Here is a 19,830-nt window from a genome sequence, read left to right as displayed (position 1 = left end):
AGAGGTTCTCACCAAAGTCTGTCAAGTACCACGAGGTCTTAACCAAGATTTAAGAATGCCAACTTATGACCATCAACCAAATTCCTACACCTAATCTCCCTTGCCCGCATTCTCTCCTTTCATTCTCGACATACCAAAAGCTCTACTCCAGAAAAAATATTGCCAAGGACTATTCCTCTACATTTCTAGTTAAATGTGATCTAGACAGAGTTCCACTGATCCCTAATCATGGAAGTGAATTGTGTATTTTAAATACTATAGCTTCAAGATGAAAACACAACTAAAACCAAGCAATGTACCCCAAACTGAAATATATACCTGTATTTCTTTTTCTGAAGCTGCCATATCATAGTTTCAGATAGCTCAGTGGCATAAATTTCTTCAAAATGAGGGCTCATGATTTTGGTGACTTCTCCATCACCAGCACCTAAATCAAGAAGTCTGTGGGTTTTCCAGTCTGGATTAATTTTAAGCAGTCTCTGAAATTGATCTGGTGAAAACACAAACATTGATCCTCTTCCTAGCAACCTGGGGGGAAGGGGGCAAAAAAAAGACACAAATGAAAGCATCTATATAAATTAACCTCCCCAGCCCAACCACACGCACAGTGTAGTAACAGCACCAACGGCCTTGTGAACTGACAGACTCTTATTAATGATGACAAAGCCAAATTAGTAACAGAGGAGAATCATTCCAGTTGTCATTGTTTGGGGTTGGAGATAATAGCACAAAGGGGTATTAGAAATAAGGAAATAAAGGTAGAAAAGAGAAAGAAGTGTCTAAGAAACCAAAGGCTGAATGTAAAAGGAGAAGAATTTAAGTTAACCTAGAAAGAACAGGTACGAGGAGTAACAGAAAACATGTATGCTGGTAAAACATGTATGTCAGACAGGCTAGCAGAAAAGCAGACACTAGGCAAAGAAATCAAACAAAAAAACCATTTGGAATATAAAACTAAAAATGGGTGAGAAAAATCAGTCTAGTGTATCTGATTTTTTCAAGAGAAATGAGGGGAATGAAGCAAAAAGGGGTCTTGTGATATCAGTTGATTTAAAGAAGATTCATCCTCGTATTATTTGCCACTGTCTCTGTGTTATAGAAATGGGTAGGTCCTAGTAGTTCTAAAGGTCCTTAAAACACTATGAAAAACATACCCACGTCTCGCGGGGAAAAGAGGCTGAGAGAAAACTCAAGTGGAGACCTACGGGAAGCCTCAGAAGAGACCATCAGTCAAGCTCAGTCTCACGAAGCAGTGCAACTTTCTATTTAGGACTTGCTTACTCAAATCTTATTTTTTCTAAGGGAAGCATTCTCAAACTTCCTCTAGGCCAGTGGTTTTAACCTTACTAATGCTGCAATCCTTTAATACAATTCCTCATGTTGCGGTGACCCCCCAACTATAAAATTATTTTTGCTACTTCATAACTGTAATTTTGCTACTGTTATGAATCGGGTGTCCCCTGTGAAAGGGTCGTTCAACACGCAAAGGGGTCGCGACCCACTGCTCTAGGCAGTTTTGTTTAAACGATATGTTCAAAGAAGAGCTGGTCTTCCTGAGATGAGGCTGGGAGCCTGGGAGCCCCAGGCAGTCCACATCTAGGCCTTTCCTAGCAGGGAAACAGCACTGCCTTCTCAGGCTCTGGAAGGCAGTTTGGAAACCACTGCTCTGGGACTTACTGCCATTGAGTCCATTTCAACTCACAACAACCCAGTAAGACAGGATATTACTGTCCCTGGGGAGTTCTGAGACTGTAACTTTTTACGAGAGGATAAAGCTTCAATTTTCTCCCACGGAGCAGCTGGTGGTTTGGAACCGTTCACTTTATAGTTTGCAGCCCAACACTACACCACCAGGACACCTTACTATATTGCTGTTTTCTGGAAGGAACCACAAAGTACAGTATGTGTGCTGCACAGTGACTTGAAAGTCCAGGCGACAGTACTCCTGGAGACCAGATTGGGTGGGGGCCAGGATGGAGTTCCTCATGAACTTGTCACAAATTCTCCCTCCTCTTGTCATATCCTGGCCATAGAATGATTTGACCAAGTCTAAGAATACATTGATGTTCCCACTTGTGGTACTCCTAGTAAGACCAGATTGGGGGGGCGGGGGCGCAGCGGGCGGGAGGGTCTGAGATTCACAGATAAGATGCTATTTTCCACAACTGCTTATCAGAGAAAACCATAGCTCTTAAAAGTGGATCAATACAAAAGTAGGTTAAAATCTAACAACTCATCATTTGATCTTCTTTGGACCGATTTTTAATTTGTTCAAGTTTTTAATCGTTTCTTTCTTTTCAATTGAGGTTTTTCTGTTTTATTTTGTTATTGGCTTGTTGTTGCTGGGTTTTGGCTTTTGTTTGTTATGTTTCCCACATATGCACGCTAAGACAGGTCACTGTATAGCGATACTAGCTGAATGAACAGTCCCTTGTGGCTGTGGCAGGGGAGGTTGGGGGGACATGGGGAGCTAATAACAAAGGGTACAAGGAAGAAGAAAATGGGCTAACACTGATTGTGGTAATGAGCACACAACCCTTGAATATGACTGAACGGCTGAACTTTGCTGTTGCTGGGTGCTGTCGGTACGCACCCATAGCAAACCTACGCGCAACAGAAGGGAACACTGCACTGTCCTCCCAATTATTCCGAGGCCCGGGCCCAGCGTTAAGGGCACTGAGGGGAATGAAGCAAAAAGGGGGTCCCATGTGAAATCAGTCAGGTTGATTTAAAGATTCATCCTTGTATTATTTGCCACTGTCTATGTGTTATACAAACACGGCTGATTGCAGCCACTGTGTCAATCCATCACCTCGAGGGCCTTCCTCTTTTAGGCTGCCCTTCCACTTAACCAAGCATGATGTCCTGCTCCAGGGACTGGTCTCTCCTGCCAACATGTCCAAAATACGTGCCATCCTTGCCGCTAAGGAACACTCTGACTGTTCTTCTTCCAAGACAGACGGTGTGTCCTTTTAGCAACCCAAGGTACTTTCAATTCTCTTCTCCAGTTTTACCATTCAAATGCATCGATTCTTCTTCCACCTTCTTTATTCAATGTCCAACTTTCACATGCATATGCGGCCATGGGAAATATCCTGGTTTGGCTCAGGCGCACCTTAGTCCTCAAAGTAACATCCTTGCTTTACAGTACTCTAAAGAGGTCTTATGCAGCAGAGTTACCTAACACATGTGTCTTTTGAGCTCTTAAGTTGTATGGTTTCTGAATTATGTCAACAAACTGTTGTTTTTTAAAAAGTTGTTTTTATCCTCAACTGTTCCTATATCATCTACAGGAAAAATAATCCAAAGGAATTAAGTTTCAAGGGAAAAAAAGAACTTGAAGAAATAGTGACCTAAGTATTTGCAGAGGATTAAGAGTGCAAGGTGGCTAAAGGGAGCCTCGCTGGTGTGATACGTTTCGAACTGCACTGTGGCCTGCCATAGGACCAAGTGTGAGCCAGAAGATGGATTTTGCTTACCTTTCTCGGCTATGAACTTCCCTAGCAATCTCTTTGGGGTGTGAGGAAGTTGGCCAAAGCAAACACAAAATTCTAGTGCTAGAGGTCATGTAAGACCAGAGTTCATGAGGCCATCTAACTGGTCCTGAAGCACCGCCCTCCATCCAGAAATCACCACAAAAAGATTAAAATTGTCAAAAACAAACCAAAATTCACCAAGCCCAGTGTTTCTCAGCCAGGTCTAGCTTTGCCCTGTGCGGAGGAAGGGGGAGGAGGGGAACTGCATAAAGAATTGGGTAGTTGAAATGAGCATGGAGTTGTTGACAAGGCCAAGAAAATTAAAACTTTGCAGTTTGGGGGCAATCCTATAGAATGAAAAATTGTTCCACCCAACATATCAAGATGCTGGCGTAGTCCAATACGAGGGTTCCTGAGCACACAGGCAACAGAGAGGCATGGCTCCCTTCCTGGTCTTTAACCCTCAAAGTTAGTGGTGTCCAGACTCTTGTCAGTGCCGGTCGGCTGCCCTAAATTACCCAGTACCATCTATGTTCCCTTCAGGCTCAGGGGCCACAGAAGACGGCGGTTAGAAGGGTATGCTCTGGTTTACAAAACAAACTGTAAACAGATACCAAAGCTGTCCTTACTCTGCCTCTTCCTTTCCAACTACAGAAATAGGACAATTATCTTACATTAACCCCAAAAGGCTCCCTTAGTAACTGTTTCTATAATAATTCGGTACTAATCTACCACTGCCATGGAGGTTAAGTATTCAAAACCAAGCTTTCAGCTGAGAAGCTGACACAGCATAAGAGGTGGGCTTTTTATGGGGTCTAAGACTCAAAAGCAAGGGGTTTGGGTTTTGTTTATTTGCTTAAGAAGCTTTAAAACATTCTCTTTTCATTTAGAGCAGAAGAGTGATAGCTGAGAGTCAGGAATGGCAATCCTTCTGCTTTCTTTAACAGAACCAAGAAGTTTGAGAGAGACAATCACCCTGGTCCAATGGGATAGATGTGGGAAAAACCGTTGAGTCTGAAAGTCCCAAATCACATGCAAACCGGTTACTGCAAGGACCTTTTTGAAAAGAGGGTTCTATCTTTTGTCGTCTTTGAGTAAGTATGGAGTCTTGGTGGTGTAGTGGTTATACATTGGGCTTCGAACCACATGGTCAGCAGTTCAAGACCACCAACAGCTCCACAGGAGAAAGACAGGAAGGGACTTTCTACTCCCATAAGCAGTTACAGTCTTGGAAATCCACAGGAGTCGCTGTGAGTCAGCACTGACTCGATAGCAGTGACTTTGGTTTGGTTTTCGGCCGGATACCGGTTGCTGTGGAGTTGATTCGGACTCATAATAATAATTCCAACCATGTGTGTCGGAATACAACTGTGCACTTTAAGCTTCTCAATTGCTGCTTTCTTCCCCACAAGATCATCCGGTTTTTCTTCCAAGACACCACTGGACGGATTCAAATTGCCGCCTGGAGGCTCCGAAAAGAGGTACCCAATGGCACCACCAGGCGCCTCTTCCGGCTCACAGCCACCCTATAGGACAGAGTAGGCCTGCTCCCTAGAGTTTCTTTGGTAACTCTTCCCCTTTCCAAAGCAAGCATAAATAGTAGACTAGAAATTCAATGCAGCCTACCAAAAAACAAAATATCAGAGCAAGTTGTATAAACACTACCACCAATACAAAAACAACTACTGTCTCATGAAGCGAACTTAGGCAATTTGAACTAAACAATGAGGAAAAACAAGTGAGACAGCTCGGGGAATGGCTCATGGTGTAGGAAAACGTACTTAAAGACCAGGTGACACTGAGAATCCAGGCATTCAGCAGCAGATGGCTCCAGGCCTCAGGGAGAAAAAGCAGAAAGTGGGGCCACAGATCAAACACAGGGATACACATGGTAGACAACTAAAAAGGAGGTGGGGAAAGGGAAAAAAATAAAAAATAAATGGGTAGCGGGGGCACAGGGCACTAACCCACCCAAGGGGAGGGTATTGTTTCTATCTCCACAGGGAAAGAGGTAGCAGACTACAACCCGGTGCTCCAAGATATGAATGCAGCAAGCCGGCGTGGAATAAGGAACCAGTGGAGAGGTCTGGGGGGCCAGTCCCAATCCCAACTACTAAGTGGACACCTGCCCCTCCCCCAGAATAATTTATTTCAAAAGACAGCATTGAATCTGCAGCTCCAGGAGAGGGACATATCTGATAGGAGCACTCCAGTGCTGATTAAGCGGGAGGAGGAGAGATTGGAGCACATCCTGGTCCACCAGGACTTGAGGATGTGACCCCAATTAGAGCAGCCAGTCCACAGAGAAGACCACCTGGCCAGCCCCACTATGAGACATGACGCCCCTCACTGACCCATAGTTCTACAGAGGACAACACCGGAGACACCATGTGGCAATTGCACCCAATTTGATCCCGCCACACCGAGGCAAAACACTAAGGGGGTGCAACAGAACAGCAAGGGAATGGAGCGGCGAAGTCCCCAAGGAATGCTGAAGGTGGACTTTGGGGCCAGGGCGTGGTGCCCCAACAGACTGGACTGGAAAATACTCCTAAAGGCCAACAAACAATCCTTGAACTAACTACAAGCTTTTCTTTCTTGTTGTGCTTTTGTTTGTTTGTTTGTTATTGGTTTGTTGCTGTTTTGTTGTATACTGTTGCTTGATTTTGATCTGTCTTGTTTTTGTGCATGTTATTATCTCCGCAGGTCTGTCTAAATAAGATAGGCTGGATGAACAATCTGGAGGAGAAAACAAAAGGACCGACAGTTCCAGGGGAACATGGGAGAGGGGGATGCGGGGCGAAAGGAAGTGGTGTTAACAAACCCAGGGACAAGGGAACCAGTGATCCAAATTGGTGGTGAGGAGGGTGTGGGAGGCCTGGTAGGGCATGGTCAAGGATAATGTAACAAAGAGGAATTGCTGAAACCCTGGTGGGGACTGAGCATGATAGTGGGACAGGAGGAAAGTCAAGGGAAACAGAGGAAAGACCTGGGAGGCAAAGGACATTTATACAGGTCTAAATAAAGGCATGTATATATGTAAATATATATGACAATGGGGAAGTAGATCTGTGTGCATATATTTATAGGTTTAGTATTAAGGTAGTAGAAGGACATTGGGCCTCCACTCAAGTACTCCCTCAATGCAAGAATACTTTCTTCTATTAAATTGGCATTCTATGATCTCACCTTCCCGATACAACCACTGAAGACAAAGCAGGTGCATAAGCAAATGTGGTGAAGAAAGCTGATGGTGCCCGGCTATATAGCATCTGGGGTCTTAAAGGCGTGAAGGTAAACAAGTGACCATCTAGCTCAGAAGCAACAAAGCACACATGGAAGAAGCACACCAACCTGAGTGATAACGAGGTGCCGAAGAGATCAGTTATCAGGCATCAAAGAAGAAAAAAATCATATCAATGTGTTCTCACCTCCATGATACTATTGCTGAAGATAAATGGGTGCATAAGCAAATGTGGCAAAGAAAGCTGATGGGGCCTGGAAAGAAAGCTGATGGTGCCCAGCTATCAAAAGATATAGTGTCTGGGGTCTTAAAGGCTTGAAGATAAACAAGTGGCCATCTAGCTCAGAAGCAAAAAAGCCCACATGGAAGAAGCACACCAGCCTATGCGATCGCGAGGTGTCAAAGGGATCAGGTATCAGGCATCATCAGAACAAAATATCTTACCACAGTGAATGATGAGGGGAATGCGGAGTGGAGACCCAAAGCCCATTTGTAGGCCACTGGAGATCCCCTTGCAGAGGGGTCTCGGGAAGGAGATGAGCCAGACAGGGTGCGATGTAGCAATGATGAAACATACAGCTTTCCTCTAGTTCCTAAATGCTTCTCTTCCCACCCCCCCACTATCATGATCCCAATTCTACCTTGTAAGTCTGGCTAGACCAGAGCATGGACACTGGTACAGATAGGAACCAGAAACACAGGGAATCCAGGGCGATGATTCCTTTGGGAACAGTGGTGAGAGTGGCGATACCGGGAGTGTGGGTTGGAAAGGGGGAATCGATCACAAGGACCTCTTCCCTGGGGGATGAACAGAAAAGTGGGTGAAGGGAGATGTCGGACAGGGCAAGTTATGACAAAATAATAATTTATAAATTATCAAGAGTTCGTGAGGGTGGGGAGAGCGGGGAAGGAGGAAAAATGAGGAGCTGATGCCAGGGGCTTAAGTGGAGAGCAAATGTTTTGAGAATGAGGAGGACAATAAATGTACAAATGTGCTTTACACAATTGATGTATGTATGGATTGTGATAAGAGTTATATGAGCCCCTAATAAAAAGATTTTTTTTTAAAAGTGGGTCCAACCAGTGGCTTTCAGTGGTCTCCTAAGGAGTCTCAGGCACTGGCCACTACTGCTTCTCCCTGGCTTTCTGGGTAGCAGGAAGTTTGAGATTTTGGCCAAAGAAGGATAGAAAATTCTACTAAAGCTTTCTCCTCCGGTTTCATGTGACGGAGCCACTTAGAATTCACAAAGCTCTGGTGAAAGTAGTCCCTGGAAAAGGATATCATACTGAGTCAAAGAAAGGGTCAGCCTTAAAATATGACCCTCGGTGAGAAGGGCTGGCACAGTGGCTGCACCAGGGTGCTGAGACGCACACATGACTGAGGCTGTCGCAGGACTGGGCGGTGCTGGGTTATGTGGAACAGAGGGTTGCTGTGAGTCAGAGCCAGCTTCTAACAAGAGCAGCAATTGGTGAGTCATGATATTATTAGGATCAAATGGGGGACCCATCACCCCAAACGAGCCATCACCTATGACAGGCCACAATGCACGTTCAAAATGTATCCCAGCAGCCAGGCTCCCTTTAGCCTCCTCGCATTCTTAAATCTTGTGCAAATACTTACCGTAGGTCACTATCTCCGTAAGTTCTTTTTTCCCCTGGGAAAGTATGCTTAAGGCAAAGGAGACCTTACTCTTGCATTCTGACTATGTTCACAGCTTGGGTCCAAGTATCTTGGCACTCAGGGTGGTCAGGGGCCTGCAGCCTCAGCCTCCCTCCGAGCCCTGCCCCCGCCAGACCCACTGAGGCAGCATTTGCCTTTTAGCCACATCCCCAGGGGATTCTTGCATCCCTCAAAGTCTTCCAAAGACTACCCTTAGTGAAACACAGACCAGTGAGGCAGTGAGACACCTTGAGGAATGGCTCGTGGCGACTGAAAACATATTTAAGGATTAAATGCTACACTGAGAATCCAGACATTCACCAGAAAGGCTGGCTCCAAGCCTCAACGCAAGAAAAAAAAAAGTGGAAAAATGGGCTCTACCAGTGTTCAACAATTTGTGAGTTTAAGAAGTATAAATGCGGGGGAGGGAGGAGCGGGGAAGGAGGGGGGGATAAGGAGTTAATACCAAGGGCTCAAGTAGAAAGCAAATGTTTTGAGAATGATGAGGGAAACAAATGTACAAAAGTGCTTGACACAATGCATGGATGGATGTATGGATTGTGATAAGAGTTGTACGAGCCCCCAATAAAATGATAATTAATAAATGTATAAATAAGCAAAAGCTGGGGCACTGGCTGCTATGGACAGCCCAGGATTCTGATGTAACTGAATGAGACAACTTTTCTTTCTCTTGTTTCTTTTCTTCAATATGAGGATAAAGAAAAATATATCAAAAATTCACTTACCCATTGATAGATGTTCTAGACATAAACAGGCTAAAAACAGATGACACAAAAGAATGATATAATTGGATAAATAGCCAGCCCGATTTCTCAATGCTGTTGTTTAAGAAGATCTGTGTCCCATGGTCAAGGTAGCTCTGGACAAAGACAGCCTGGAGCGAGTCACACAGTTTCTCTCTGTTGCACACATACCACTAAAAAAAGAAGAAAAAAATGGAAACACAACTTCAGAGTCATCTAAGATAGCCAAACTAAAACAAGAAATCAACCCACAGATAAAATCAAATTTAACATTTCCAAATATTATTATAATCACATAGCACTTTGTTTTGAGGATCATACTCTTTTGGGGATGATCATCTCAATATATCTTCAAAGATGATTTTTCACTTAATCCTCCTCACAACCCATAGGGCAGCGGTTCTCAACCTGTGGGTCGAGATCCATTGGGGGTAGAACAACCCTTTCACAGGGGCCACCTGATTCATAACCGTAGCAATATTACAGTTATGAAGTAGCAACAAAAATAATGTTATGGTTTGGGGGGTGAGGAACCATATTAAAGGGTGGCGGCACGAAGGTTGTGAACCACGGCCATAGGGTAAGTGAGTCAAGCGTCCCTGGGCAGGAGGAGGAGGAGGAGGGCTGCAGGTTCAAGAGGCTTAGTGGAGCCATTCACGCATGGGATCTGACTTCTGGCCCAACACTTCAGTGACTATAGCTGCCAGCTCTGTTGGGCTCAGACAGGTCAAGTCAGAAGGCAAGTAGCCATCTTTTAAGGTAAGAAACAAACAGTCCAATGGCTTACGCAAAACCACCAAACAATGGAAGGGTTTAATTGCACAGTAATGTTTAACTCCAGTGACCAGATTAAGCTGCTTTTCCTTGTGCACATCACATAAGACCTTTAGAAGTCTTACTTCACAAACAAGTTAGATAGCATTGCTATGAAACAAAGCCAAACCCACTGCCGTATCGAGTCGGCTTCAACTCAGAGTGATGGCACAGGATAGAGTGGAAATGTTCCCACAGGGTTTCCTCAGCTGTGATCTTCATGGATGCAGACTGCCTCACCTGTAACCTCTGGTGCTGGTGGGTCTGAACCACCAAACTTTCAGTTAGCGGCTGCGCACTTGACCAGTGTGCCACAACATGGCTGCAGAGGGGCAAAAACATGCTGACGGTGGATTAAGAAGTTACTGAATGCCACTGAGCAATCCATGAAGACAAGACCCAGTGATTGGCTCTAACAAAAGCACGTTTGATAACGAAATTTAAGAGTTGTAACTGCAGAAGGAATTTAATCTTCCATAATATGTTTCGCATTTTAATTTGAGTTAGCACACCAGATTTGAGTAGATTGTAATAGTACAGTTTGAGCCAGCTCTGGGATCAAGTATTGGCTCTGCCATTCCTCTGTGACCTTGGACAAGTCAGTTATCCGTGGGCCTCTTTTACTTGAACTAGGTATGTCACGGGGTCAATCTACATTGGTAGGTTATCAGAACTAAACAAAATAGCCTTTATAAGTCCTTAACACTGTGTCAGGCACACACTAGAATCCTCTGACTTTGGAATAATAAGTGATATTTCTCCAATGGAGGCTTATGCCTATCAGAGTAAATCTATTAAAAGTATAGACTAGTTGCTGTACAGTAGATCCATTATTTTCTAAGAAATAATCAACTTTCCCCAAGAAGGTGTCTACTGGCCAAAAGTAGCCTGCTTCCGCTGACAAACATCACCATTTACCAGCAATGAAATGTCCCGGAACTGCTTGCACAACTGATGGGCCAATGTTACAGTCATTCTAAACTTGCTAAACTTGTTAAATGAAATCTTGGGTAACATTCCTGACAGGAACATTGAAAGGAACCAGTAATAAACCAATACAAACAAGCAAACAGGCACATTAAAATTTCAAATTAACATCTTTTTATAAACCCTGCAGGCCTAAACTGGACAAACCAAACCTTTTTATTAGTGACTGACTTTGAGTCCAGAGCAGTGAGCCTAAGAGCTTGGACTATTGAAATGCTGTCACCCGAACGGCTCAGACTTGACATCATCTTTAGGGTCTTTGTGGAGAGCGGAGGGGGCGGGGGGGGGGGGGGAGCTCAAACACTTAAGGGCATGGATTGACCCCAGGGATGGAACAATGGGCTCAAAAATGTCCATTTTAAGGACGAGACAGGGTGAGGGACACTCCGAGTAGGAACCAACTCACCCTGCATCTTCCAGGCCCTGTCAACACTTTTTCGTTGCTCTGAAAATGCTCCTGCTTAATTGTTTACTAATTCTCAATACTTACTACACTTGAAATGACACCCCCCCCCCAGTGCTGATCACAAACCATGTTTATTAGGCATATGACCTCTGAGGACACTTTAACTTCTACTTATTTCTTACTCTCTGATGTGACTAATCACTGCCATCTAGAAGATTTTTACTTCAGTCCACCTGGAGCCTTTTTTTTTTTTTTGAGCCTTTTTTTTTAGTGTAACTTTAAAATTTTAAGTATCTTTTCTTTGATTCCTTAAAATAATGTACAAAACCTGCCTATAAAACATGAAATGGTTTCAGATGCCCTAACTGTAGCTAAAAACAGAACATGAAAATTAACCTGAACTTGGCACAATGGATCATGCCTACACATAAAGAGTTTTTCACCGATGGTCTCACATATCAACTCCATTTTGAAATTAAAATAATTAAGAGTCACAACACAATTTTAAAAATAGAATTTGTATGACAGGCACTTTGCTTTTAGACCCTTTCACATTTCTATCTTTAAAATAATATTTTTGAATTGTAGAGAGTACATACAGTAAAAACATACAGCAATTCAAATTTCTGTATGTACAATTCGGTGACATTGATGTCAGCCAGTTCTGCAAGCTCTCCCTTCTGTCCTAAGTTTTCCCCCCTCCGTCAATACAGCCTTTTTGCCCAACTAATCTTTCAAGTTGCTGTTACCAATTTTCAAGCCTTGTTAACCACGAGGCCAGCAGTTTGAAACCACCAGCCGCTCAAAGGCATAAAGATGAGGCTATCTACTCTCATTAAAAGTTCGTCTCCAACATCCCTCACTGACCCATAGTGCTACGAGGGACAACACTGAAGGCACAGTGCAGGAATTGTGCCCAGTCTGACCCCACCACACGGGGAGAGGGGAGGGGCTAGGGGTCGGCAAAATACTAAGGGCATGCAACAGAGCAGCAAGAGGAACAAAGCAATGAAGTCCCCTGGGGAATACCAAAAATAGACTTTGGAGTCAGGGTATAGTACCCCATCAGACTGGACTGGAAAACACTCCTAAAGGTCAACAAGTAGACCTGAAACTATTTACAGGCTTTCTTTTTTTTTGTCATTGGGGTCTTTTGATTGTTGTTTTGGGGGGCGTGGGGGGTGTTTTCTTGTTACTTGGTTTTGCTCTTATTTTTGTGCTTATTGTCTCTGTATGTCTACCTAGATAAGATAGGCAGGATAAACAATCTGGAGGAGAAAACTACAGGACCTATGGTTCTGGGGGGACACGGGAGGCAGGGAGATGGGGAGGCATGGGAAAGGAAGTGGGTGTTAAACCCAGTGACAAGGGAACAACAAGTGATCTAAAACTGATGGCAAGGAGGGTGTAGGATGCCTGATAGGACTTGATCAGGGGCAATGTAGCCATGAGAAATTACTGAAACCCGAATGAAGGCCGAACATGATAGCGGGACAAGAGGAAAGTAAAAGGAAATAGAGGAAAGACTAGAAGGCAAAGGCCTTTATAGAAATCTAAATATAGGCATGTACATATGTAAATATATTTTTATATAACGATAGGGAAATAGATCTATGTACACATATTTATAATGTTAAGTGTTAAGGTAGCAGACAGGCATTGGCCTCTACTCAAGTACTCCTTCAACACAAGAACAATTTGTTCTATTAACTTGGCATTCCATGATGCTGCTTCCCAACACGTTTACTGAAGACAAAATGGGTGCCTAAGCAAATGTAGTAAAGAAAGCTGATAGTGCCCGGCTACCAAAAGATATAGCATCTGGGGTATTAAAGACTTGAAAATAAACAAGCGGCCATCTAGCTCAGAAGCAACAACGTTCACATGGAAGAAGCACATCAGCCTGTGTGATCGTGAGGTGCCAATGGGATCAGGCAAAGACCCAGAATAAAAAATCCTATCAATGTGAATAAGGGGGAGTACGGAGTGGAGACCCAAAGCCCATCTGTAGATAATTGGACATCTCCTTACAGAAGGGTCACAAGGAAGAGACAAGCCAAGTCAGGGTGAAATATAGTACTGTTGAAACATATTCTGGTAGCTTTCTTCTAGCTCTTTAATGCTTACTCTCCCCCCTCCCCCCCTCCCCCGCACCTACCTATCATAACTCCAATTCTACCTTACAAATCTGGCTAGACCAGAGCATATACACTGGTACATATAAAAGCTGGAAACACAGGGAATCCAGAACAGATAAAACCTCTCAGGGCCAACAATGAGAGTAACAATACCAGGAGGGGAAGGGGAAAGTCGCAGGAGAGAGGGGAAACTGATCACAATGATCTACATAAAATCCCTTCCCAGGGATCAGTTCTACTCTGGCCTACAGGATCATTATGAGTCAGAGTCAACTGGATGGTAGTTAGTTTAGTTGCTGAGTTGTCAGTCCAATCCCATAGACAGGTCTTTAAAAGAACGTAATATACGAGGCAAGCTTGCTTTGCTGGTTAAGCAGAACTATTTGGTTGGTAACGATTTAGTCTTAGAAGCCTTAATAGAGTAAGCTATGAGAATCAACTGGATGGCAATGGGGGGTTTTGGTATTGTTTGGTTTTAAGAAAACTTCTGGGATTTTTTTAATGGTTTAAAGTGATTTTAGGGCAATAAACCAAAGAAACCCTGACTGCCATTGAGTCAATGCTGACTCACAGTGACCCCAAAGGGCAGGGTAAACTGCTCCTGTAAATTTCAGAGACTATAGCTCATAGCCACTATGCCATCAGGGAGAATAGAGTAATTCTTGGGGCTTGGGGAAAATGTCATTTTTTATATGTGAATGTAACCACAGCACTACACCCTGCTACAAAAGCTGTCTTCGAACAACCCCCAAAGTGTTCAGTACAGCTTCCAAGCCCTATTAAGGTATGTCCACTCTACATCCACAGCATCACTTCATGACACTGTACCAGCCCACAGCCCAAGGCAACTGGGTCAGCCCCAGTCCCAGTGCGCGCTCCCTTTCTTTCATCCTCTGAAACCTCCTTCCTCATGGCTCTCTCAGCTGGTGTTTGCTCTGGTGCCTACAGTCCCCACCTCCTCAGCACACCCCCTGCTCACACAGTTAGTTGGATCTCAGTCTATGAATTTCTTCAGTGAACTCTCAGACATGGTGAGGTAGGTGACCTGTTTTAATACCCTCTCATATACTCCATAAGGTTTTCAGTAGCTAATTCCTCTAAATGGACAGTATTCCTTGTTTGTAATCTGTTCTTATTCTGCTGACACTGGTTCACTCGGGTGACCCTCGTTCACTCTGTGTGACCCTATTGGCATTAGAAACATCAGTGACACAGCTTCCAGTATCACAGCAACACACAAGCCACCACCGGACAACAAACTGACAGGCCTAATGTATTTGGATTACGGTATTGGTGACGAACAACATTGAAAATAATGCCAAAAGAGTGAATTAATCTGTCTTAACTTAAAGTAAATCCAGAATGCTCCTTAAAAGGCAAGGATGGTCAGACTGTGTCTCTGGACATTTCAGGAGAGATCAGTGCCTGGAGAAGGATATTGTGCATGGTTAAGCAGTGAGGCATCAAAAAAGACTATGACCTTCGACAAGCTGAACGGACAAAGTGGCTCCATTGGTGGGCACAATCCTGAGAACCATCGTGAGGCTGGCACAGGTAGGCAGTGCTTCGTTCTGTTGCACACAGGGTCCCTATGAGGCAGAACCAATTTGACGGCACGCCACCAACAACATATATCCCATAAAGTCCTCCGGAGGAACAAACAGGTACGTGCGTAGCTACTAGCAAAAGGGTGACGGTTCAAGTGCATGCAAACAGAAGTACCTCAGAAGAAAAGCCTGGTAATCTGATTCCAAAGGCCAGAGCTCTGAAAGCCCTAGGAAACCCAGTTCTACTCTGCCATAGAGGAATTACCATGAGTCAGAGTCAACTCAGTACAACTAGCACTGGTGCACACCCGGTAGGTAGGTCTCCTTGGTGATAGTAGGACACTGAGCAAGTGCACAGGATTGCATGCTCAGGCCCTATCTTCTCAGGAAGATTGGCACTTCCTAAAAGTAGGGCTGCAATAACTCACTGTGCTCCCAGCACCCAGTTCAGAGCCAGTAGGTTCTCAACTATGTCCAGCAGATGAAGCACTGCTAGGAATCATGGGCAATGCAACTGAAACAAGAGAATGTGGGGATTCTAGCAAAACCCTGGCAGGAAAATACGGGTCATCAAAGAGATGGTCGGGGTTTCTGTCGTTTTCTAAAATTGCAAGGCTTTTACCAAAAGAAAGAAAGAAAGAAAACAGCACCATCAAGTATATTTTGACTTAAACAGTGGTTAAAGCTCCCCCCTTTCCCCAATACCTACCACAAAATCGCACCACCAGGAGCAAACAAGCATGAAGGAAGGCCTTTCCTGAGTGCTGAGCGTGTGCAAGGCACCAATCAAATGCTTTACATTTGGGATTTCATTGATCACTTTGTATTTTCTGAAGAAACGGGAGGCCTAGTTAGCTCCAACTGGCTCAAGTCCTTCCTCAAGTTAGTCACTTTCACTTCACTCAACTCTATCCAGTGTATCTGCTTAAGAAATAACATGATTCCTTTAGAAAAGAAATCAGGGTTCTTCTACCCAACTAAACTGTACTACATGTGTTTAGAGAAAGAGGGGAAATTTTCATCTAGATAGTAACTATGGATCTAGATAATTACTACAGGTGAGGATTTCTCAACAGGGCCACAATGATATTTGGGGCCAGGTGATTCTCTGAGTCCAATTGGGCTGTTTAGTGCACATCCCATGTCTGTAGCATGCTGAACTCTACCTATCCTATGTCAACCTCACGCCCCTAAATTGTAACAACCAAAATGGCTCAGACATTTCTAAATTACCTTGGGGGATGGGGGAACAGAGTATAAAATTGCCCCTGCTTGAAACCCATAGTACGACACAGTCTTGTCCCGAATTCTCACTGTACTGAGTTCTCCGTTAGTTTCCTAACTACCGCAGTTAAACAGTGGCAAGCTAGAGGCGTATTTTTCTAAGGTCTTTAAAAGGCTAGAGGGTCAACTTCATCCAGAGGTATCTCAGAAGAAAGACCTGGCAATCTGATTCAGAAAAAAAAAACCCAGAAAATCCCATGGAGCATTGTTCTACTCTGACATGGGAGTCATTTGATGACTGGACCCCACTAGTTGCTCTAGGGGAAAAATGACCAAGTAATCTGGTCCCCTAAAGATCCCAGCCCTGGAAACTCTATGGGGCAGTTCTCCTTATGTCCTATATGGTCACCATGAGTCAGAAATATCTGAATGGTACACAACAGGAACGACAGATGATGAAATTAAAAGGTAAAGTCATGGACCTCAGGAACTTACATTTCACATCGGAGAATCTCGAACCAAGAGAAGTAAGTACTGGGATTGTAATCTTGGCCAGGATACCAGGATATTCAGCTCCTTAGATGAGCAATTGCTCCATACCCTTCAGGATATCCTAAGAGAACACCAACACCCAACCCCCTGCAGTCATTTGGCAAGCTTCTTGGCATTACCTCCCCAGAGGTAAAGCGGCAGTAATGAGCTCACAGCCCAGCCCTGGATGACCGGTCTTTCCACAAAGACAACAGGGACAAAGGTTCACACAGAAGAAAATGTGTAAGACTCATGAAATGTTCACACTGGAAATACTCTACGCCATCTCTACTCTCATAGTCTGTACTCCTCAGCTAGAGACCACAGCACCTGGAAAGGGGTCTTATGCATGTGCCACTAAAGGTTACTAGAATCTAGTACCAACTATAGGAATATTTTAAATAGCAGGCTTACATCAAACCAGAATACAAAACGGTCAACAATGACTTAAAACAAAGACAAGACTGGAAGGGGGCAGAGAAACTAGATTAATGGAAACAGAACGAGAATGGAAATACAGAGAATGTTCACACATTGGGAAGAATATAATCGAGTCACTGTGCAGTTTCTGTAGAAACTGAAAACGTATTACTTAAAAATCAACATAAAAATAAAAAAAAACAGGCTCCCTCAATGCAAGAATACTTTGTTATAACAACCTGGCATTCTGTGATGCATTGTGAATGGAGACCCAAAGCCCATCTTTAGACAAAGGGACATCCCCTCACACAAGGAAGTGATGAGTCAACCAGGGCGCAGTATAGCACTGATGAAACACTTATACTCCTCTGGTTCCTTCAGGCTTCCTCGCCCTCCACTAATTACTACCACAATCCTGTCTTTCACTGTGGGCTAGACTGGAGCATGTCCACAGGTAGAGATAACACAGACACACAGAATCCAGGTCAGATAAACCCCTCAGGAATAGAAATGGGAGTAGAAATACCAGGAGGGTGGGAGGCAGGTGGGGAAATGAGAAGAAATCATGGGAGAAGGGAGACAGCAATCAGTGTAAAATATGAAAATAATAACATAATAATCAAGGGGTCACGAGGATGGTAGAGAGGGGGATAGGGAAAAAAGAGGAGCTGATACCAAGGGCTCAAATAGAAAGCAAATGTTTAGAAAATGATGGCAACACATGTACAAATATGATTGATACAACTGATGTATGAATTGGGCCTCTACTCAAGTACTCACTCAACTCAAGAACACTTTGTTCTACTAACCTGGCATTTCATGATGCTCACCTTCCCGACACAATCATTGAAGACAGAGAGGGTGCATAAGCAAATATGGTGAAGAAAGCTGATGGTGCCTGGCTATCAAAAGATACAGCATCTGGGGTCTTCAAGGCTTGAAGATAAACAAGCAGCCATCTAGCTGAGAAGCAACAAATTCCACATGAAAGAAGCATGTGATCACGGGGTGTCTTAGGGATGAACCATCAGGCATCAAAGAACAAGAAATCATACCATTGTGAATGAGGGGGAATGCGGAGTGGGAACCCAAAGCCCATCTGTAGGCAACTGGACACCCCCTTACAGAAGGGGGAGGGGGCGGAGGAGATGAGCCAATCAGGGTACAGTACAGTACCAATGAAACATACAACTTTCCTCAAGTTCTTTAATGCTTCCTCTCCTCTCCCCCATTATCATGACCCCACTTCTACCCTACAAATCTGGCTAGACCAGAGCAGGTACACGAGAACATATAAGAGCTGAAAACACAGGGAATCCAGGATAGATAAACCCCTCAGGACCAATAATGAGAGTAGCCATACCAGGAGGGTAAGGGGAAGAAGGAGAAGGAAAAGGAGGGGGGGTGAAGGGGGAACCAATCACAATGATCTAGATATAACCCCCTCGCAGGAGAATGGACAACAGAAAAGTGGATAACGGGAGACATTAGTCAGTGTAAGACATGAGAAAATAATAATTTATAAATTATCAAGGGTTCATAAGGGAGGGAGGGTGGGGCAGGGATGGCAAAAAAATGAGGAGCTGATACCAAGGACGCAAGTAGAAAGAAAATGTTTTGAAAATGATGATGGCAACAAACGTACAAATGTACATTGTGCTTGACACAATGGATGGATAGGTGGATTGTAATAAGAGTTGTATGAGCCACCAATAAAATTATTCTAAAAAATGTGATGTAAGGATTGCTATAAGAGCTGTAAGAGCCCCCAATAACATGATCTCCCCCACCCAAAAAAGTTATTCCATTCCAAATAAAGTAGGTTGTAATCATTATATATAATAAAATATAACGTAACAATTTAAAACATCACTTAATAACAATGCTCTGCCTACCTATAACCAGACTACAAAGACAGTAATAATTAACAAAATAAATAGCCATATCAGGTAAACAATTTGAGTTCTGAATACATGTTTGACAGTACTAGCAAATAAAATGGGCTGTATTGCCTTAAAAGATTTCTTCATTAAGCCCATAAACATCCTACACAAGTTATAAACCTCAAATAATCTTGACCGATACAGAAACCTGATTTTTCTACCAAATTGTATTTGTTCATCGGGTTGTGGGCTGCACTTAAGAGTTTCTGAAATCGTGTCTTGACTTTCCTCCAGTAGCCCTCTATAAAATGATGACACTTGCTGGGTGTAGTCAAAGTGGATCTGACCTAGGGACACCACAATACCACCTGGTCCTGCGCCAGCATATAGTCTTTTATTCTGAAATGAGATGGCCTTGGGGAAATGGGGTTGCTGGTTGCCCTCAAGTCTCCTGACACAGTGACCCCAGGCACAATGAACAGACAATGCACCATTGAGCCCATGATTGGTTCCAGATTAGACCATTGTGATCCAAAAAGTTTTCACTGGACGATTTTCAAAATTACTAAGTCCCCAAGCCTTTCTTTCTAGTCTACCTTGGTCAGCGAAGTTCTACTGAAATCCACTCAGCAGTCTAGTGGGGTGGTGGCTGTATAGCTTCAGGTGTATTAGGGTAGGAATCTAAACAAGCCCCACTGAGAACAATCACAACTTGCTCTGGTAGAGTTATAAGGTCA

The 19,830-nt window shown here is 43.8% G+C and overlaps 1 protein-coding gene across 2 annotated transcripts in view; it reads right to left on the bottom strand.

Moving 5' to 3' along the window:
- Positions 1–19,830, bottom strand: part of METTL9 (methyltransferase 9, His-X-His N1(pi)-histidine) — a 56,043-nt gene that overhangs the window by 28,616 nt on the left and 7,597 nt on the right. For both annotated transcript variants that reach the window (XM_075564606.1, XM_075564605.1), the window contains exons 2-3: positions 9,127–9,317; positions 319–528 (exon numbers count right to left, since the gene is read on the bottom strand). In XM_075564606.1, coding sequence (XP_075420721.1) covers positions 319–528; positions 9,127–9,317 — 401 coding nt within the window. The remainder of the gene's footprint in view (positions 1–318; positions 529–9,126; positions 9,318–19,830) is intronic.

The sequence above is a fragment of the Tenrec ecaudatus genome, chromosome 12 (genome assembly GCF_050624435.1).
Source record: "Tenrec ecaudatus isolate mTenEca1 chromosome 12, mTenEca1.hap1, whole genome shotgun sequence".
In the NCBI taxonomy this organism is placed as follows: Eukaryota; Metazoa; Chordata; class Mammalia; order Afrosoricida; family Tenrecidae; genus Tenrec; species Tenrec ecaudatus.
The sequence above is the reverse complement of the archived record's forward strand: the minus strand, read 5'-3'. Positions and strand labels throughout refer to the sequence as shown.